The 22,655-nt window shown below is 40.8% G+C and overlaps 1 protein-coding gene across 2 annotated transcripts in view; it reads left to right on the top strand.

The window, feature by feature from the left end:
• The window catches only part of LOC146463324 (FRAS1-related extracellular matrix protein 2-like), a 33,062-nt gene that overhangs the window by 8,511 nt on the left and 1,896 nt on the right, over positions 1-22,655 (top strand). For both annotated transcript variants that reach the window (XR_014856928.1, XM_085084508.1), the window contains exons 2-16: positions 5,105-5,440; positions 6,344-8,836; positions 9,223-9,360; positions 10,013-10,107; positions 11,668-11,824; positions 13,250-13,399; positions 14,093-14,302; positions 14,929-15,279; positions 15,643-15,824; positions 16,676-16,960; positions 17,657-18,698; positions 19,036-19,220; positions 19,880-20,087; positions 20,587-20,783; positions 21,161-21,307. Coding sequence is in view for 1 of the 2 variants with exons in the window: in XM_085084508.1 (XP_084940634.1) it covers positions 5,105-5,440; positions 6,344-8,836; positions 9,223-9,360; positions 10,013-10,107; positions 11,668-11,824; positions 13,250-13,399; positions 14,093-14,302; positions 14,929-15,279; positions 15,643-15,824; positions 16,676-16,960; positions 17,657-18,698; positions 19,036-19,220; positions 19,880-20,087; positions 20,587-20,783; positions 21,161-21,307 (6,176 nt within the window). In the remaining variant the exon portion in view is untranslated. The remainder of the gene's footprint in view (positions 1-5,104; positions 5,441-6,343; positions 8,837-9,222; positions 9,361-10,012; positions 10,108-11,667; positions 11,825-13,249; positions 13,400-14,092; positions 14,303-14,928; positions 15,280-15,642; positions 15,825-16,675; positions 16,961-17,656; positions 18,699-19,035; positions 19,221-19,879; positions 20,088-20,586; positions 20,784-21,160; positions 21,308-22,655) is intronic.

The raw sequence follows: 22,655 nt of genomic DNA, 5'->3' as shown, positions 1-22,655 counted from the left end.
CACAGTTTGGAAATAACTGAAGTGCCGCGAGGAAGGAAGGGGGAGATGTTCGGGAAAAGAGAGGGATCGCTTAGGTTTTCTTGTATTGAACGAGTCATCACGTTTACCGGATAAGAACTGCCCGCTCCGCTCTTCTAAAAACCGCAATTCTGAAACGTGCTTTCTAATTCCTGGTACGTCAATGATCGCAATTCATCAGAGCATAAGTGTAGTTCAGGAAAAATTGCAAACGCTTGTACCTGCCTGTAGGGAGAAGCATTTGTTAACTTGCGATTTACTCCCTCGGTAACGTGATTAACATTCCAACACAAGCCGATTACAACAAGCAGGAAACAGTTTTCGATTTTAAATAACACCACAGCTTCTATTTGAGGAACATAGCATGCTATATTCCCGTCCGGTATTTTTTCAGCGGTTAATTAAGAAGTAAAACGAGTTGGTATGTTATCGTTGTGCATCGCAATAATTTCTCCAGTGGTAGAAAAAGGTGTGCTTCTCGTTTTTTCTTGGATTAGGGCTTGAGATACAAAAGAAATACAAGAAATAGCAGTTTTATCCCACAGCATGAGTTCTTTCACCAGTGAGACCTATTTGAACCTTGGTATTTGCGAATGTCATGAAGCACAATTCAAGATACTGCTAAGAATAAACTCGACCTAGCTTTATGTCATTTACTTCTCAAAGAAAAGTCAGGGCCGTACATAGCGCGGGGGCAGAGGGGGCAGCTGCCCCCGCCAGGAAAACTCAATTCCGTTTCTAACATCACACTGATCACAAGAAAATCGACTAATTGACTGAAAAAATATTCCTTCAATGTGAATTCCAAATAATTATTTTGGAAAATCTTTTGAGGTACCGGTTTTCTTATGAAAATAATGATTTTTTTTCATTTTGGGGTGCCTATGGTTTAGAATTTGGTGTGTAAATAAAGACTGACAAGCATACGCCACTTTCTGGCCCGTACTTTAGCCCTTTTAAATCTAGCTTATACAAGTATTTTTTTTCCGAGATAAATTGGTTTTAAAAGCCTGCGCTGCTCGCAAGTATTTCTGGCGGGTTTGGATTTAACCATCATATGTTCATCATCCGACAGGTCATTTGCGCCTAATGATTTTTGAGTTTCCTCTTTTGAATTCTCTTCGTTTTGAATATGACCTCTTATTCTGTGTGTTCAACGACGGTGTTTTTATGCCACATAGGACATTTCAGCTGGGTTTGGCTTGTCTCTTTTTAGTGCTTGATAGTTTTAACTGCCTTTCTTGTTGAGATTTGGCAATATTAGGACAGAAATTAATCACTGCTTGTATCATGCAATGAGCTTCATTCTGTAATCGTTGCAATGCCGGGCCCGGCTAGTGTTTGTCACAAGGAGTCGTATTTCTTGGCACGGCTATTTGGATTTTTGGTTCTCTAGTAATCGTTGTAGATAGTGCGTTTGAATTGTGGAAGCTCAGTGATTTTCTCCCTTTGTTTACAGCAGTGCATCGACTGTGTTTTAAAATGAGAGGCAATATTTGCTTCAAGCAAGACAGGATCATGATCCTCTCTTGCTTCAAGCTAAACAAGACGTTAACTCCATAAAAAGTCATGACAATTTAAAACTAAAAGTATCGGTGTGTTTTTTTTTTCTCTAAACGTCGTAGAGACAACTTTCTGTGTAGGAGTGAAAACAAAATTAATGTCCAACTAGAAACCCTGGCTGCACATGGTAAACCCCTGTGAGGGGTGTGCGGAGTTTGCCCCCACAAACAAAAAATCCTAGGTACGGCCTTGAAAGTGCTACTTGTAAACTTATAATTTTGTCTTATCGTGCATGCAACAGGTGGGCCCTAATTACGATCTTCCAAAGAAAAAGAAAAAAAACCCTTCTGAAAATTGCAAGCCAAAAATTTTATCATCCAAGACAATCCATTTAAAGCATTTTCTCATTTGTTATCACAGCGTATGATATTTTATACGGTGACGGTTATGTTTTAATCCATTTCCGAACATTTTCTTTGGAGCTTTCGTGGGAATAAAGCCTATTAATCTCTCGAGCTTTCATTAGAGTAAGAACGCTTTAATCTATCTTAAACTGATAAGTTTACACACGAAAAGGCGTCAACGACAAACTGACGCCTTTCTTTCTAGTGTTTGCTTGTCTGAAAGGTTCTCATCGAAGGCCGACAAATTTCAAATTTCTGTTTTGTTCAAGGTCTAGCCTTTTTTGGTGCGTTAGTTTACGTGAGCAGAGTGTTGTTAGCGAAATGGAGTATTTAAAACCGGAGACAGTGTTTTTAAACTAATTGGATTAATACATACTTATCGTTAGCACCTGTGCTCTTTCTAAAACAACTTTTGGCGCTAAGTTTTGGAACGATTTCAATCCAATGAAAGCACAAATAATTAGCTGGGAAAGAAAAAGAAAAGAAAAGAAAAAACAAACAAACACAAAAAAGATCTACAATAATCTGCCTAGGTGTGTAAATAAAGTACACAAAGTCGTTATTAATGGTCCTATTCAGCAACGATCATGTGGACTAATTGTTGTATTAGACATTTGAAAACTTCACAGTTCGATGTTTTATAAAAGAGGACCGCACTCAGCTAGGCCCGATTGCGCGATCTCCAATCAAATTAGCTCTTTATCAATAAATACTGTCCCGGCTGTTTTAGAACTCTGCAGACAGTGATAAGTTTTCAATTTATGATCCTTGACACACTGTTCTTGACGTAGACACATCATAAAGCATTAATCGAGAGCGTGATCAATGAATTAGTGACCTATGCGGGTTATAAGGCTTTTTATTGACAAGCTAAAAAATATCTGTCCGGCTTTACTTATGCCGACGCGTGGGTTTGTTGTCTTTGGAATGACGTGAGTGCAAAAGCCGGCCGGATCATGCAATAAGATACGAGATTACCCTGATATGGATAAGTTAGTGAAGGTTCGAGCGAGTTTTTGTTTGTGAAATAAACGATTTGCTCGAAACACAATTCTGAATATTCGGATATGGTACTAATTCAAGGTATATTCACCCACCCTCCAAACCCACGCATGAATGTGACAGACAGATTAAATCAGAGATAGAGATAGATCAGCACACCGGGGACCACGTCCACTACTCTTTTCAAACAGTGTGTGGGTTCTTTAACGTCCCACAGATTATTAGGAACAAGTGTTGTGAAGACGGGACCTACGGTTTATCGTCCTTATCCGAGAAGACTAAAAAGTCTAACCATTTGCAGATGTCAGAGCAAAGGCAGCACTTTTCCTCAGTTGTTTAAAGACCCTGAGTGTTGGTCCGGCCGGGGTTTGAACCCGCCACCTCCCCGCACGGTGGTCCGGTGCTCTCCTAACTGAGCTGACCCGGTCGGCGGTCAAGCTAACACAGTATGATGTGTTCGGATGCTTGAGATGAAACTTTTAGTTGCTGAAAGTTTTAGGAAATGGAATCTTATTTCCCGAATTTACGAGCTGTTGCGGGATTTATACGAAATGCTAACTGACCTTTTGTCGAAAGTGAAAGGAATTAGTTTATCTGTGTTACGTAATTTTGTGCCGACATTTCGCCAAGGAAAACTCCCCCTTTATTTTTTTTCACCAAACCGAGGCCCGTAGGGCCGAGGCGCCGAGATATTTCGTTTGACTTACATGAAGAGCTGTATCCGCCAATAGAGTGTTTTCACATGACGTCACGGCGGCCATGTTGGTGTCTCAAAACAAAGAAATGGCGGCCATGTTGGTGTCTCAAAACAAAGAAATGGCGGCCATGTTGGTGTCCCAAACTAAACCTCTGGGAATTGAACTCTATTTTTATGCAAATACTTTCTTTTGTTTCAGTAAACCAATATGGCCGGTAGTCACGTGAATGAAAACGTTCCATACAATTGAATATAGTTCAGTCCCAAGAGAAAACAGTTTGACTAGTGACAGTCACTTTCTTTATAGATGAGAATGCGAGGAAGCAAATCATCAGCTCTTCAGCGAACTGTCGTAAAATCAGGGCTAAAATTGGTGGCCTTTTAAAGGCATATTTGTCTAAACTAATAATTGATCTGTACGGACGCCTTGTATTGTCTGAAAATGTTAGTTGTAGACAGTTTTAAGAAATGGAATCTTTATTTCCCAAATTTACTAGGTAGCTGACCTTATTTCGCATTTTACCGAGATATTTGCCTCGTCGAAAACTAAAGGAATTAATTTTGCAGTGTTACGAAATTTTGAGCTGAAATTTTACCGAAGAAAACTGTAGATTTCTTTTAAACTAAATCTGAGTTTCTGACTCGATTAAGGGTCATCCGAACAGATATCCACCAAAATGAACCGTTGGATGTCCTTGGTCAATGCAAGCACAAATGTAATTGCAAGAGTCTGCGTGTGGTTAAAACAAAAATTTTGTCTAGTACAGAACAAGAAACGAACGCATAGAACTGAGCACAATCATTAGTTCAAGAGCAAGAGTTTGCGATTTGTAAAGAGGAACGAAGAAACGCGTGCACAACAAACGAACACAGACAAAAGTGCAAAATCTAACTACGTGCGTCAAGCGAACAGGAAGAGTTAAAATTTTATATCCTTGCTCCTTCGGCTCCTTCGCTTGCATTGAGCCCATTTCTATGGCAACTCACGAGTTTGTGTTGACACTTGCTTTTGTGTTTACGTTTAGGTTCCGCGTGATGTAGTTTAACCTGCGATCAAGCCCACGTCTGCGCTGGCAGCGCTCTTACAATCTCTTTTTTAATGGCTCGCTGAAGTTGGTTTACCAAGCTCTTTTAGCAATTAGTCTATCCCATGATCGTTAGGTAGCGTTTTTTGCTCGTATCATCGATTTAGCGTCTAAAGTCAGTGTTAAGATATATTGCCCAAAATACCCAAGGAGCTTGCTACTTTTTCAGGGTCACATACTTCCCTTATCTTAGAAAAAAAGCCTGCCCTTAGGTTCGAAACAGAAACATGAGGACAGGGAAATTTCTTCTAAAAAAAAAAACAAACAGACAAAGAAACAAACAAACAACAACGTCAAGAACTACAACAATAATAACAACAGCCAGTAGCATTAATGTCAACAGCAATAACAACGTCAATATTAACAACTAACTATTTTCGTTCTCCCGTTTCTAGTAATTGTCCCAGAAAAGCCGAACGTCACTTGTCACGTGTATAACATGACAGTAAGAGTGAAGGAGCACTCCCGAGAAGCCATCAAAATGCACACAACCTCTCAGAGCCCACGTGACCGTGACATAATACTGCGCATTGCTACCCCACCCCGGGTGGGAAGAATTTTGCGCGATGGTAAAATGAGCCATGAGTTTAGCGTCCAGGACTTGGAAGCTGGGCTGATTTTTTACGAGCACACTGGCAGAGAGACTGGGCTTCGCGGAGACATGGATCATTTTAACTTGACGCTGTTAAATGAAACAGACGCCTGGATACGAGAAGGACGAAGATACGAAGGTATTTGAAGCCGACATGTTTAATTAAAGAGCTTTGTAGAGATAGTGTAAGAGAAATGGTTTGAGAAGTATTTAGAACTTGGTGATAAAACAACGATGTCAAAACTAATTTCGCGTTTGCTTTGGTTTTCCTTTACTTCACCACGTGATTTGTTGGCAGGACTCACGCCACTTTCTTAGCCAATGAGCAGCAAAACCAAAACCAATCGTGACTTAATTGCACGCTTTTCCCACGCTTGACGCCAGTACATGAATTTGCTTTGAGTAGTAATTGGTGTATTGTATGGTTTACGTCTGTTGTGATTGGTTAGAACGACACTCAGTTGAATAATATGCATTATTAAAAACTGGATCATTGTATAATGCGATTCGATCGATTTGATTGGCTTAGCGGGCCATGGTATATGAGCCATTATACCATGGCCAAGAAATGAAGACCATTAAATTGTCTTCTAATTGTTCTTGCAAAACGAAATCAGCAAAATCTAGCATTATTTCTTGATTGTTTTTAATAAAAAAATTATTCCACTCGCTCTTGTTGGATATGAGATGATTATAGCCAACTCGGCGCTACGCGCCTCGTTGGCTATCTATCATCTCATATCCAACGCGCACTCAACAATTATTCCACGTCCGAGAAATAGCGCCCATTAAATCGCCTTTTGGTCTTCCTTGCAAAATGACTGAAATGAACAAGATCTGCAACTTTTGTTTTGTACATTAGTTGGATAGGGGATAATTATAGCCAACTTATCTCTCACGCCTTGTTGGATAGGGGGTGATTATAGCCAGCTCGGCTTTTCGCGCCTGGTTGGCTATCTGCTATCTGCATCTAGCGTCCATCGCAATGTTGTGTACTTATCCATTTTTATCTTTTTTTACCTTCCTCTTTCCAATTTTGTAGCGGTTGAAGTTGTTACGATGATTCTACCAGTGGACAGTCAGGCACCCATGGTCAGAATTCAACAGCTGATTGTACAGGAAGGAGGCACAGCAAAACTCACGTCACGCCACTTGACAATCACTGACCCTGATACACCTGATAGTCACGTCACGTGCATGATTGACGTCCAGCCCTCAGTGGGCTTCTTGGAAAATGTCACGCCATCACCAGGATCAGAGATTAGTAACGCAGGGAAGCGTGTCACGTCGTTTACTATTGATGATATCCGAGCTGGTCACATAAGCTATGTGCAAGATTTGTACGAGGGTAGTGAACCCACAATGGACTGGGTAGCTTTTTCATGTACAGATGGCAACAACACGTCCCCGCGTTATCTCCTTAAAATCGATATTCTGCCACAAAACGACGAGAAACCGCAGATTTTTACACGCGACTTCGTGGTGGATGAGGGAGATGAAATGATCATTGATGTGACAGTGTTGAACGCAGTGGACGCCGATGAACCTCTCGATGAATTGATCTTTATTGTTGTCACGCCTCCCCGTCACGGAATGATCACTGATCGCAGACGGGGTGGAACTAAACCAGTCTCCAGATTCCCTTTGACGCAGATCAAAAAGTCAACCTCGATCGTTTATCAGCATGATGGAAGCGAAAGCACTCAAGACTCCTTCGCTCTTAGTGTGTTTGATGGTAAATTTAACACTAGTCGTATAATACCCGTGTTTATCATCCCTGTCGATGACGAGGAGCCCGCGTTGTCCGTGAACACGGGCTTGCGCATAGAAGCTGTAGGTACGAGCAAAACAATCACGCCAAAAAATCTCAAAGCCCAGGATGTGGATTCCCCGGATGACAATATAACATTTATAGTGCGCAGTCCCCCTCGGGCAGGGAAACTCATAAGAATAAACTCTAACGGATCGGCGCAAGTCTTGCGCGAAGCGGGAAGGTTTACACAAAGGGACATAAGCGAAAGGCGAATTGTATACTCCCAGGATGCAAAAATCCCTAGCGAAAGAGATCAAATCAAATTTGACTTGTCTGATGGTGAAAACACGCGACTGAATCAAGACTTTTACGTCGAGATCAGCGCGGGCGATATGATCTACCCTACAGTGATAAACAAAGGTTTACGCTTAGCTCAAAACTCCCGCGTGGTGATTTCAACAAATTTCTTGAGCGCCAGCGATACAGGAAGTTCGAATGAAAAGCTGCGGTATTTGATACTAAAGCAGCCGCAAAAGGGTCGTCTGGAACACTTGGACTCTCCTGGAGTGCGCCTGAATACGTTCACACAACTTGATTTGGCGGGAAACAAAGTTATGTACATTCACACGAGCGCCGATGAGGAGACAGCCGATAGCTTTGATTTTGAAGTTTCAGATGGAACAAACAGCGTGGTAAGAAGATTCCTAGTGACTCTTATCAATATAGACAACAAAATACCAGTGGTAATTTCCAGTAAACTCGTGGTTAACGAAGGTGAAACTGTCCTGATTACACCGTTTGAACTTCGCGCAGAAGATCAAGACACCCCGCTTGAGTATCTCGTGTACACCGTCACGCGCGTGCCTCTGCATGGCTGGATTCTCAATGGCGCGACGCCCTCGCGCGAGTTCACGCAGGAGGACATCAACCTCAACAGAATCTCCTACGTACACGATGGAACAGAGGTACACGAGGACAGCTTTCAAATCGCAGTTAGCGATGGACCTCATAACGAATTCTACGTGTTTCCGGATACTAATACTCCTGTTAGTGATGGTCTTGAGATACCCATAACTATCTTGCCTGTGGACAACCGAATTCCCCAACTAGTACTGAACCGAGGAGCCACTAACCTGGATGTGTTGCCAGGCAACCGACTAGGACTTGTGATAAGAAGCTCGGTGCTGAGAGTAGAAGATCTTGACAGTAAAAATTCTGAATTACTCTACACTATTACCTATCCACCCATAAACGGCATCCTTGCAGTAGCTGGACATTTGCGTAGCAATAAAAGTGTGACAAACTTCACTCAAGGAGACATTGATGCAGGAAACATAACGTATGTCCTTCGCAATGGATCAAACGTCACAAATGACGCTTTTGATTTTGAAGTTTCCGATCCTGCCGGAAACAAACTTCGCTATCAGAGATTTTCTTTAACCTGGGCCTGGGTCACATTTGAACACCCAAAATACGAAATCAACGAAACAGACGGTGTTTTACGCATTGCTGTCATTAGAAGGGGTTTTCTCGGGGAAGTCTCGTTCGCACGACTGTCGGTTACGAGTCTTACAGCTACCAGTGGTGACGATTTCTCGCCGCTTGGTTCCACGCATGTGCAGTTTAGTCCCGGACGGAGTAGAGCAGAATGGAAGTTGCGCATAGAGGATGATGGGCAATACGAGGGGTACGAAACTGTGAAGGTGGAACTAACGAGTCCCCAGATGTGTGTCATCCGGGAACCTAGAAGTGTTCATGTGATCATTACAGATCCAGAAGATGGTATGTATAAAGCCTGGGGAAATGAGAACAATGGTAGCCCAGAATTTAAACTATGCTCAAATTCTCGCTCTCTTCTGGCTTGCAATGCTCATGCACTCTCAAAGAATTAGCCAGAATCTGCTAGACCCATCAAACCCATTGTCTGAACCCCGAGGTGTTTGTTGTGTCAGTCACACTAGAGGTTGGGTTCTTGCGGCAGAAGTAACTACCGTCAGAACCTTACTTACGTTTATGTGTTCCCGTCGAATCTCGAGGAGAGCGAAGGGTAGACTCTCCATGTCTCATCAATTTTCCCTTTATAGTTTCACTCGGGGTTTGTATGTGTTTTTTTTTTGCTTCTTTCCTTTTCACATACAGAAGTGGCTTACTGTTCCTTGTATTTTTAGCTCCATCGGTTGAAGTTGTTCGCAGCCAAATGATCGTGGAGGAAAATGTCGGACAAGTGAAAATTCCCTTGAGACGGACAGGAGACTCCAGTCAGCGGCTGTATGTCACGTGTTTGACAACCTCTGACATGGAAGAAGGTATGAAATACATTGAATTAACATTGTGACAAAGAATGTCTAGTATTGCAGCCTGAAACTTCATTCAACTCAAAAACTACTTTCTGTATCTGGCGACGCTACCACAGGGACCAGATCTCGGAGTCACGAAGATGTGTCTTACATAAACAGAAAAATGTTCATATCCCGTTTTAGATTTGTTTAGTATTTTTACCGACGGTTGTGGATAGAAGCGTTTACTGATGGTCCAACGGAAGATGGGCAATTAGACCCACGTATTGACAGATATTGTTCAAATTTCAGGGTAACCTCCTTAAACCAGGACGTAACATATCTATCGGAAAAGCTTTAAATACATGTGTTCCTTTATAGTGCCTATGGAGCGTATGCAAGTAATCCCTTGAGATTCAAATGACAGTAGTTGGCGGCCATATTGGTGTGCCATAACGAAAGAAGCTGATGAGAAACCTTTTGTTCACGGTGCACCATTGATTTCTTAGCACGTTCTCGAGCTCTTCGGGTTTGCACTTCATCTGATTAGGAAAAGAACTATAACCTCTTTGAGTCTTTGGCACTTGTGCGATTTTGGTGATTGACAAAAGCGAAATGCAGAATTAGTTTGACATGCCAGAGATGTTTTCCTTTTTTAACTTTTTTGTTTGGTGTCTTCCAGGTTGGGCCACAGGTACCATGCCTACATCAATACTGTCCTATTCGGACTTCATTTCACGACCTGGTAACAAAGACAGTGTGATTACATTTGAAAAGGTTAGTATTTTTTAACGAGAAACGCCAGGAACTACGACATTCTTCTGTAATTAGGGAGTCAGTGTAACAGAGTGAAAGGTACTGATTTGAAAGGACATGGCGCTAAATAATTATTGAGTTTATTTGAGCAGGGCGAGGACGTCGAAAACGTAGTGTCCTATATGCTTAAGATAAAAGGGACGCGTCTGCCCCCAGGTGACCAACGACGACCAAAACGAATCTATCTATTTTCTGATCCATCTCAAGATTGTTTAGTTAACACATCTTTTTTTGTCCTCTTATGAAAAGTGCTTCCTAATACAAAAGTATTTTTGCGCAGTTTTTTCCTTTTCCAGAAAAGCAGATTGGAATTCAAAATGAAAACTGGGGATGACCACCAAATTTTTTAGACTAAAATGATTAAGCTTGAATGTGTACAAACAGATGCCTTATTTGAAAAATGCATGGTTGTCCCCCAATTTCTATAAAATATACCTTTTTGTCAGGAGCTGCCTTCCTTAAAAATTTGAGTTTTTCTCTACCTCTCAGTGATGCGCAGAAGGTATGCGCACTAACAGTATGGCCACCGTCCAAATGTAGTATAATAGTGGGCTATTTACCACTCTAAGAAAACGGCCGCAGAATTTAGCAAAACGCAACGTGGAACCACTGTGATTCATTCTTATGTCAGTGTACTCGGACCCCGATTTTACCTGTGGACGTATATTTTATGTATTTAATTGATTATTAAATTATTTTATTAACTATTAGACAAGTAATTGTAGTTAGGTGTCCCCAATTAGTGTACATTGTACGCAAGCGACTTCGACACTATAATAAAGTTCTTACTTACTTACTCCTGCAACTTATATTTATGAAACGGCAGAACATCACGATCAAAACTTTTTAAGCATTCAGTGGTTGCTCTGGAGCACTGGATCGTGAATTTTTTGAGAAATCGTGGCCTGTGTCGGTCAGGGAAGTAACGGGGAGGGGTTGGGGTAATATGAGTGAGGTAGGGGAGCGTTTGTCGCTTTGTCGGTATTGCGTGACAATGATCTTCTCCCTTTTTGTCTCATTTGTTCACCTGTCACGCATCCCAGGGTTCACAGCGAACGACTAGATGGATAGTTTATTAATCAAAAACCTGGCAGCTACAGGCTGAATTACGTCTGATTTACAATAAAAGATATAAGAGCGAATCACAATACTAAGCTAAGAACTATAAATCAAGAATTAAAATATAAAAGGACAAAATATATAATTAAGAGAAACAATATTACATCATTGCTTCATCCCTCATGGACATAGTGATAGATAAAACTATTTCGAGTACGGATGGTGTGGAGGCGCCGTGTGGTAAAAGAGTGCCGACTCCTTAAATTGACTTCGCACTCATTCTTGGGAGGCAGTAAGCTATACAGCTTGTGCGAGGGATTAGACAGGATGGAATTAAAGAGCTTGTAGAACAAAAAACTCATCGCAGTGCAAACTCGTATCTAAAAACTTAGGTTGTACTGATTACTTTATACAGGAAATCAAATCATTTATTTCTAAGTATTCATGCTTTTGTTTCTCAAGGAAGAGACGACCAAGGATTGCCCCGTTACCATCATAGATGACTCTTTGTATGAGAATGAGGAGAAGTTTTATGTGAAAGTGCTGTCCCATCTCGGAAGTAGAATCAAAAGCGAACGCAACACTACTGTAGTAATCATTGCCCCAGATGTAAGCGACGGTAAGATATGACACCTGCGAAATTAATTGGCAACAAAAGCGATTAAATGTGTTTGTTTTAGCGTAGGTGGTTAGACTACAAAATCTTCTTGACACAGCTCTAAGTAGATTTCCTCCTCCTTACGCAGACTGTAGTATATTGTGCGGCACATCAAAGAGGGAGTAAAACTTTCGACCACAAAGGTGGCAAAACTCCAAGATTTGTTTTGTTCAACGCGGAAAACGACCGGCAATAAGGAATGTTCCGCTAGTAAACTTTCGTTTCATTTGTAACCACCGCCTCGTCAGTCACCATAAGAGCACCGCATAAAAGCACTTCTCAGTAGTGTTTCATACAGAACCACAACACTATCACAGACAAGTGTTGCTCAAGAAGTCGCTGTTTTGAAAGGCTGCACTTAAGGATTTCTATTCACATGTTTTGCTCTTGTATGTTGAGTCTGAGTGTAAAAGATTAAAGAAAATGTCGCCCACTCTTTTGCGTTTGTAATAAACTCCTGCCCGATCGTTTGTAAGCCGCTTAGCCTGATCCCAGATTATAAACTCACCTAGTTTTCCATTTCTCTTGTTTTTCGAGAATGTGTTTTCTTTACTGATTTAATATAATGTGTAGTTCTATCAAAAAATGTCAAATTCAACACGTGGCACAGAAGAAAAAAATACACATTTATAATCTGAATTAACAATTAGCACTAATCTCTGGGTCCTTTTGAACCTGCTTTGAACGCCTGGCACCAGGGTCAGGTTGCGGTATTAAGCAACTTTAAATAAGTGGGCGTTTTATTCAACTGTTTATTGCGTCCCGAAGGATTTTCATTAGCGCTTTCATGGATCTGACTGTAGAAAACACAAATGATTCTCTGCTAGGAAAAGGGAACATGAGGAAATCTTGGAAAACGTAGGAAATGGTTGTTGACCTATTTGGTCCTGACTAATACAACCACCTCTTATCACATCCTTCATACCAAGTACATGCTCCACAGCACAAGGGTGTCCGTCCTTTTCGCAAGTGAAACGTATTCTTAGAATTGAGGGACGTAAACGCCCAAAAATCAAAATAAAGTTGATATTCGAGGCTGAAGTTCGGAGAGATGAAATGTTGTTTTTGCCGTGCCTACACGAAAAGGCGACATTCCCAATCTATTCATGGATTACAGAAACATAAATCTTCCTGTTGACTGGATGCAATATTTTTCTCACGAAGGAATATTTCAGATATTTTCATTGACACTATCATTTTTCACTCATAAAGGAATCCACAGATAAATCTTCTTGGGTGGTTTTCTCTACTACTGGTTTAGGTAACTTTCCGTTTATGATCTCAAAATGTCCCCATAAACCAACCTTTTCAAAACATGTAGGGACCTGTACTTGAATGTTAATAGTTGTGGTTGTGTATGTAAGTTGTTTCTTTTTTTTGCACCAGAGCCAAAGATGTTCTTTGATCCCCCGCGTTATTTTGTCGATGAGAGTATCGGGAAGATTGACGTCATTCTGAGGAGAACTGGGACTGACCTTTCCAAACCATCCTCCGTGTTCGTGAGATCGAGGCAGACTGATCCAATTTCCGCAACAGGTAACAATAACAGGGAAGAGTTTGGAGGCTTTTGCAAATTATGCCTCTGCTTTCCCTCAAAAAAAAAATAAAAATACTCCAGCTAAATGGTCCATTTTTCCCACTAAAATGCTAGGTTCAATAAGAGCAAATTTACAGTGACCCTATGTGAAAGTATGGCTGATTCATTTGGTACGAGTATTCTTTGCTGTCTGAGTGTTTCACGGTAAAAAAAAAATGTTTGGTCCACCTTCAAAATGCTCAGATGATGCTCATCATAGAAGGGTGTTAACTAACGTATAAGTACTACATAAAATTTGTTTTCTTTAACCTTTTTATACGGCTTTTATTAACGTTTTTTGATACGTTTTTTTGTTTTGTATGGTGCGTTTGTCGACCTTTCGGTCTCCTTTTATTTTGCTGAGAATCTTTTGAATTAAAGCTTGGGGAAAGCAATTTTTTTTCACACAGAAGCAGGTGGTTAGTGGGCCAAATTAATTCCGGTTTCGCCTCGAAAAAGTTGTTACTTTTTGGGTATGTTAAATTACTGAAAAACATTTTACATTGCCGAAAACTTGTGAAGTCACAATTGTTACATCTTGTGTTCAACCCAAACCCGTTTGGTTTGCTTAACAGTTAAAGGACAAGCTATTTCAACTGACGTCTGGTGTCAATATCTGATGTCTTATCACGATGTACGGTTTTATTTTGCAGCTGGCCAAGATTACACACCCGTCATTCAGAAGCTCTACTTTCCTCCATATTCTGATCGCCAAACTATTGAGGTAACGATCCGTGATGACCAAGGTCTCCCCAGGGTGGAAGGGATGGAGGAATTTGAACTTATACTGAGGACCCCTATCAACTCTGGAGTTGGCGAGCCAAGCAAAGCTGTCATTGTTATCGACGACAGGTCGTCTGATTGTGAGTTCTGTTTTGCACTTTTGTCGCCACTACCACTTTTTTTATAATTTTATAATATTTCAAGTCGCCAACATTAGCATACAGATTCTTATAACAATGAAGAGATTTGATTTTGCAGTCTTTATTTACTGATCACCGAAATAAACAGTATTTACAACATACAGTGGACACCTCATGATGGGAACACGTTGTACCGAGTTCACAGAGATAGAGAGTCATCCTTACTCTTGTGACCCGTTTCATTCGCTTTGCCCCTTCACGGGTAAACTATAAGAACGACACAGGGCCCCAGTATCCATAGAGACCGAGGAATGATAATTGTGAGCTTAACCGAGTCTCGGCCTTTCCACAGTTAATTCTTAAAAACAGGCTACTGTTTCCTTGAAGGTGAAAATAGAACAGCCTGGTTCCAAGGGCCTCTCTTCTTCCCGCCCCTCTCTCGCTCCAGGAGGTGGGATGAAGAGAGACCCTAGGAACTAGGTTGAAAGTAGAAGATACACTAAAACAAATTTTCCTTGAAAAATCATCTCAGTTTAGAGTGGTTGGAGCCTTAATTAAGATTATCGAATATTCATTGCATGTTAATTTGTCAAACCATTAAGCCTATCTGTTTGTTTATCTTCTAGTACCCATAATACAATTCGTCAAGTCATCGTATTCCACCGATGAGGAAACAGGCATATTTACTGCCATACTCATGCGCACTGGTGACCTGACGTACACGTCATCAGTCCGCTGCTACACCCGCTCCATGACAGCGCAGGTGCAAACAGACTTCAAAGAGCGCGCCGACACAGATGAGTCATTGATTGTGTTTCACCCTGGAGTGAATCGCCAATCCTGTCCGGTGGCAATAGTGGATGATTCCTTGTTTGAAGGAAAGGAGGCTTTTAGCCTTAGACTTGGAAGCGTGGACAGCTACAGCCGGACGGGGGAAAGAAACTCAACGGTGATAACAGTTGTGGATACAGCAGATAGTGAGTGTTAAGTTTACACGACGAATGATCGTATTTGGAAATTGCGAGATTTGTCTGGATATGAAACATTGTTCTGACCATTTTTAGGGGGACAATTTTAACACCATGATTACTTAATTTTAATTATCATTAAAATCCCTTACTGCAAGCTAGAACTCCGGTTGCACCGCATGCCAAAAGAAGTTACCCCTATTTTACTTTGAAATAAAAATCAAATCACTTTACTGCAACCCACATATGACGTGAGTCCGGAAATTAAACCCGGGCCACATCTGTCTCCAACTTGAACAGCTTTGTGTTTGCCTTGAAGGTTCCAGTTATCTGTATTCAACTTGCGTCGTTGTTGTCTTTTTCTTTAACCAGAACCAAGAATTCAGTTTACGAGGGAAAGAATGTTCATAGCGGGTCCTGTTGTGAGGGACGCTCACATCGAGGCACGAATTACAGTCAGAAAGACAGGTGACCCTACAGCAAGGTCAAGGGTCAGAGTGTACACACTTGATGGATCAGCAAAGGCTGGCAAAGCCTATGAGCCCATGACCGAGGTAAGCAAAATATGTTCTTCTCCAAAAATGTCCTTTGAGACTGAAGAGCGAAGACGAAACTGGTTTGGGTTGTTTTTGGTTTGCATTCACTTCGCTTCGTGTTTGCGTGTGCTTTGTTCGCGTTCATTACGATTTGCGTTTAGACTGATATACAACGTTCTTTTTGCGTCTAGTTCAACATCATTTTGCCTTTACATTGCATTTGGATTGCGTTCGTGGCATTTGCATTTCGACGTGCGTTCTGTTCAGCAGTACACTCATGAATTACCTAGAGTGATCAGCGCCTGTGTAAACTATAGGTGATTTCAGCGCGATTTGTCGACCGCGATACCAAAGGGGTTTCGAACATGTTTGAAACTTATGCGAACTTGCAGGATTTCTCAGAAAACCTACAGCGTTATCGCGCAGAAATCACACTGAACCGCAGCTGGTTTACGCGTGCGATTTGAAGTCAGAGCCTTGCGCGGGAAAAATTGCAGTGAGGGTGCGACAAAAGTGGCTTTAAAAAATTGCACGTGTCAAGAGGAAAGTCTTGCTTTAACTGCCACTTCAGTGAGCCATCTTGCTTTAACTGCCACTTCAGTGAGCCATAAATGAAGTGACTAGTAGTATTGCTTTTCCTCTTGGATATACAACTCACATTGGAAGTACCATCATAAATCCGACCGAGAGGGTAAACCTAACAAGCTAATCTTCGAAGTGGTTAATGTTCTACTACAATAACGGTTTGTTTTGTCTATTATAACTAGTAATTGTTCAAATCATTAGCCTCCTGTGTTCGCAATTTTTAGGCAATCATATCACGATCACTCCATTTTTATTTTGTTAATCTTCTTCTTCTTCTTCTTCAGATCGTAGAATTTTCAGGAGATAAATCCAGTCACGTGATAGTGGTCAAAATTCTGTTCGACTCTCATCGAAAAATTCGCCGCGCGTTCACAGTCCACTTGAGCTCGGATTTTAATGGCGTGAGCGACCTAGGAACGAGAAAAGTAATTGTGTACATCGAGCAGCCATCTGCAAATCCTGCCGTCACTTTTCCACTTCCGCCGAGGGTGGTATCATTACGTGACTATGATGACGTCAGTGCTGCGAAATCACAGATTATTATGGGCTATCCTGTAATCTGTGTCACGGTAAGACACGCTATTAAACGTTTATTGAATAAAGATTTTGTTTTGTATAAACTCCAATATCGTGTAATGTAAACGTCTCACAGATTAAATACTCATTAAGCTCGTGAATCCTGAAAAAATTTATGAATCGAGACTTTAGTTTTCGTATAATCGTAGCATATTAGCCTACAGTATAGCACTAGAAAACTGGATAGCGATAATATGGTGATAGCAAACTTTAATTGATGACCATTTTACATTTGAGTTAGCCGATCTTTTTTTAAAGTATTTTTAATAGCTATTTTTTAATATGTACAAATTGTTTGTTTTAATAGTTGGTGTGATATCTTATCAGGATTTTTACCGAGTTAATAAAGATTTTTGTTCAAAGAGCGGATAACTTTATCCAGCGGATAAAATGTATTGGTTGGAGTACTGTAGGGGAACTTGAGCCTTTTCGAAATTACTAGGGCATTTTTGTTCGTTTCCCGAAAACCTTAGGTCTTATTTCCTCTCCGAAAATCTTAGCTGACCTTTTTTCGGTATCCAAAACGACATTTTTATCAACCCGAAATATAACCATAACACGAACGTTCGAGGTGAAAATTCCCTTAAGAAAATTGTAGGGGATTAAGGGCCTTGCGAACGGATAATTTACCGAAACGATCCGCTGGGTGCCCCTGAGATGTAGATGTAGATATTTTATTTTTCTTTTAGGCTTGCGATCCTAAGCATCCCAGATACGCAGAAACCGGATCAATTTGCTCTTCACAAGGAATTGACAACAGATTAACTCAGTTCCGTTGGCAGGTTGGCACGGAGCTAAGAGACTTGAATACTGACACGTTTTTCACCAGAACTGACCAAGTCACCTTGGATAGCGTTTACTTAATACCTGGTTCTCGAGTGCGCTGTGTCGCACGTGCAGTAAGTGACCGCGGAGAACTGGGCCTTGAATCGACCAGCGCTCACGTCAACGTCAGTAGGTATGACGGATTATGTGCACCACGTGACCCTCATCGCATGGGCTCGCAAGAAATCGAAGCGAGCATTTCCTTTACTGGAGCAACAGATAATAAGTACTCCAACAAAGTCCACTTAAAAGTAACATTGCCGCATACGGACGGACTTGTACCGTTAATATCCACCAAGAGGTTGACAAATTTCAAGCGAATACTTCGTCCAGGTGTGCTAAGACTGGCGAAACACAAATGCTCCAATCTTTTGGACTTGAACGAGATCACCACAAGCTTTGGCTTTGTTACCGATTCAATTAAAGACCGTAAAAACATGAATGAAGGAGAGCCATATCAATACAATCTGGAGCTAAGGAGCAACAAAACTTTACGATTTTACAGAAATCTTGACCTCGAATCTTGCTTGTGGACTTTTAACAGCTACTACGACATTTCAGAGCTTACTCAGTACTGCGGCGCTACAGTGACGTCAGATGGACAGTCACGTGACCTTTCCCAATCCCAGCTTACCGTGCGCGTACCTCTGTTCGTTTCTTATGTGTATCGTGTGCCGAGGATGAGAGGAGACTGGGTGCATTATGATCACGCCATGTTTTTGCGCCTGCATCTTACGTACGATACCGCTGTGCTGTTGAATAATGGCGTACAAACTCCTGAAGGAGGTTTGTTCAGCGGTGAACTGTGGCCGACAGCCATTTCTGTAGACAAAGATGATAAGAGACTGGTGGTGAATTTTAAGACCAAAACGAAGTTTCGAGGAACATACTTGATCAAAAACCCGAGTAAGTATATTTATCTTTGTCATTAACTCTCAGAAAATCGAAGTTCTGGAACTACAAGCCTTAGAACACGGTGGCACCATCACACATAAGACTACGTCTAAACTGTTATGTGTTGTAATATAGAGCTCATGTGTAAGCCCCTACATACGCTCTTAGAGCAAACATACATTTAAGTATGTTTAAATAAAAAAGAAATTGATAAAGCGTCGCTACCAAGTCGTTAAAACAATATATTCTATCCCGAGATTTTCCTTTACTGTTTTTAGGTAATGGTATAGCTTGTGTACAAGGCTTCGTGAGGAACGACAACATTGATATGTTTTGTTAATGTTTCCAGGCACTGAAACAGTGGCACTTGTTATATCACGTGACCGTCCACACCTGAGTTTCGAGTTAAACCTGTTATCAAGCGACAAAACGTATGAATACCCTCAACAGAGCTGGCGATTTCAATCCCAGTATGCATTGCGGGATTACACTGGTGTCTATTTTATTAAACTGATTCCATGCACGGCGGATGAGGTAGGCTTGAAAGAAGTTCAGTTAATGTTTTTCTTGTCACGTTGTGAAAACGTCAATTTAATCATTGAACCTGCTCACTGATTTAATCTTTAAACGTAGAGCCGATAACTAATCTTTTACTTCCTCCCTTCATTTCTTGTAACAGAAGACATTTTGATCTTTATCTCTGCTTTTCACAGTTTGGCGACAAACTATAAATCGAACATGAAATTTAATTTCTTTCTGGTTTCAGAATAAAAAGTAGCGAGATTAAAACATGACGTTTCGGCGACGACATGTCATCATTATCAAATGCAAATTATTACAAGTTCAGTAACGTTATATAAAGAAACATTTGATAATGGTTACAAGTCGTCGCCCACGCGTCATGTTTAAATCTCGCTACTTTTTATTCTGAAATGTTTTTCCAAATCTTTCTGGTTTCGAGAGCTTAAAATAACACCACAGTGGCCATGAGTTCTAATCCCGCCTAATCTATAATGGTTGGTTTACTGTGCTTACTTTGAAGCTGTTTTAACTGCTTCATACTGACTAAGAAGATCACTTTCTATTCACCATCATAATGTTTGACGTGTTAAGAGATGCAAACGTTGACAAAACTCTTGGTATAATGACGGAGACAGACCCAGCTGCTTTTTGTACTTGTTTATTCCACTCAGGGAACACGTTACTCGGAGCCACTCACGTGCCACCCACGTGATCCAGTGACGTTCACTCTGCCAATCAGATTCCAGCAGGTTCCTGACCCAGTTCCTGTGGAATTTACTCTCTCCGCGCTATTTTTACTGATGTCCGAGAGAGACCAATGGTTGGACAACGATCCTGATAAAATGGACGATTTGCAAGTGGATGCAGCGTTTTCAAAAGGTATCATAAAATTATTCTATGTTTTCCTAAGTTCTTTAAAACATTTACCCTAACCACTTAGTTTAACTTGTAAGAATTCAAGCGGCGGACCACATTAGTAAAAAAAACTCTTCTTTCTTTATTCGGCTGGTGTTTCAAGCAGCCAAAACACAAAGTGTTCTATCTGGTTAGAATTCCCCACCTTATCACAGAAAATGTAAGATGGAAATATCCTCTATTTGTGACACATGCTCGACAAACTCAAAATATACTAAAGAGCATTATTAGTAGTATGGTTGTATAGAAAAGTACTCTGCAAATGACATTGTTAATTTAAGTGTGCAAAATGGAAGTTAACTACGATCTAGACGAACATGGCTCAATTTAATAAGTTTGGCTCACATCTCTTCCTTTAAAAGAGGAATAAAAAAAGGGAAAATAAAAACTATTCAAAAACTTTAGTACTAAATATTTTGTTGATTTTTTCCTAACGTACATTTTTAACTTTCTTCACTTACAGATTCCAAGATCTACGGAAGTATCATTCTTCGTGAGGGAAGTGGACTAGGGAGGGGAGGGTTGGGGTATGCATTGGCAGCTGAGAAGGTTTACTTGTGTACTGGTGTGGGGGAATTTATCCCCACTTATGATCCAGTGAAAAACAAGTTTGGATGTATGGCGCGCTCGCTTTACTTGGAACATCGCCTAAAAGTCCTGGTGAGTGTACGACATTGGACCGATTTATTCTTTAGCGACAAAGTCTTTTTAACAGAGTAGTTTATTCTGCTTTCTGTCAACTAACGGCGAAGATGTTTGGACTTGCTGGCGATAAACTTCGGACAGAAACATTCGGGTGATTTATTGGCACATTTCGGACGTTTTGTTTTGGAATTTCGGACGCAACAGTCGTCACAAGACGATCCAACAACTCATCAGTGTTAACAGTCAAATATCAAATAGAAGAAAGATTCTCGTGTTAACACTGTTAAGCGGTTCGGTTTCAATACAACAAACTGGATGACATATGCTTTAAGAAAAGAAAACAAACAAAATGAATGATTTTCTGTCCTAAAAATCTCCATTTGATTCAACAGGATAGGGAACAACCAGAGACGGTAGACACACACCTCTCCAAAGTACCTTTTGATGCAAAGTTTGCTGATGAAGAACTCAATACAACCAATTTCTCCGAGGATCCCGGATCTGATGGCTTCGTGATGAACAGTGCACCTCTGTTTGAGGTCAGAGTGGAAAACATATTCACGTTCTTGTTTAGACTTGCTGCAAGACGCTCGTTTTGATTCTTAAAGCTCGTCCCCAGAGTTTATGGCCCCTAAGTTAACAGACAGTGCCTACGAAAGAGCCAAGGGACTCTGGTTATGAGATTATGAGATCGTTTGACGTCTTCTTATTTAAAAGAAACGAGAGAGACCATTGGTGGCAGATTACTCGGGCTCTAGAATGAAAACTATGGCTAGTTGTTGAGTGGCAGCCATTCGCGCGTCGCGCAGTACACGCGCACGGTACACGCCCATGTAACAGAAACACGTGACTCGCAAAAGTCACACGAAGTTGACCAAATGATCTGCACATGCGTGATATAATTCTGAGCCAATCGACCCTCGCACTGATCAGTTTAAATTAAGCCCTAGATGAACAGAACAAACAATTCATTGCTTCCGATAAACACGAGCGTCTTGAAACAAGTAAACGCCATCTATGTTTGAAATTTTCCTTTGATGTGAGAAACCATTACCACGTAGATTAAGGTGCCGAAGGAATAAGCAAATTAAGAACCAATCAACACCCAGTAAAATGACGTCATATAGTTTGTTTAATTTCTTTTTCATGCATTTTAACACATTAAGAATGTCCAGTGCATCACAAGTTGACATCCTGGCACACATGACCGATACTTATTGAATCGCTGTCTGTATTTTCCGCATGAAAATTAATTCCGAGTGATTTTCAGAACAATAATCTCGTCAGTTAAATCGTCTAGGCTCGGTTGCTAGTCGTGGAGATTTCATGAGTGACCTAGGGGACACTGGGTCTAACCTCCCTGGGGGTCTCTCCTCAGGTTTCTACTGAACCTCTGCAAACACTTCAGAATTATTCCACGAACGCACGTTGGATATGAGATGATAGATAGCCAACGAGGCGCGTAGCTTCGAGTTGCTTATCATCTCATCCAACAGGCGTGAGTGGAATAATTGTTTTATTAAAAACAATAAAAAATATCGCTAGATCTTGCTGATTTCGCTTTGAAAGAACAAGCAGAAGACAATATAATGGTCGCTATTTCTCGGGCATGGTATAATGGCTTATATACCATGGCCGCTAAGCCAATCAAAATCCTGGAATTGCATTATGCAATGATCCATTTTTTTTTATCTTGTAAATAAATATATTAATGGTAAATTTCGTTAAAATAGTTCCTTTCAGCAATTCACACCCATTCCTTTAAGTGTTAAAATAATCGTATATTTACAACCGCCATACTTATTTCTATCAATTTCTTTCCTTATTTGTGGACAGTACTCTGTAGTTTTCACATCATGATAAATATGGTGGCTATTTTCTCATCGA

Source organism: Pavona decussata, unplaced genomic scaffold, assembly GCF_977016875.1.
Source record: "Pavona decussata unplaced genomic scaffold, jaPavDecu1.1 SCAFFOLD_179, whole genome shotgun sequence".
Lineage (NCBI taxonomy): Eukaryota > Metazoa > Cnidaria > Anthozoa > Scleractinia > Agariciidae > Pavona > Pavona decussata.
Note: the sequence above shows the minus strand (reverse complement) of the source record. Positions and strands in the feature narration are given on the sequence as shown.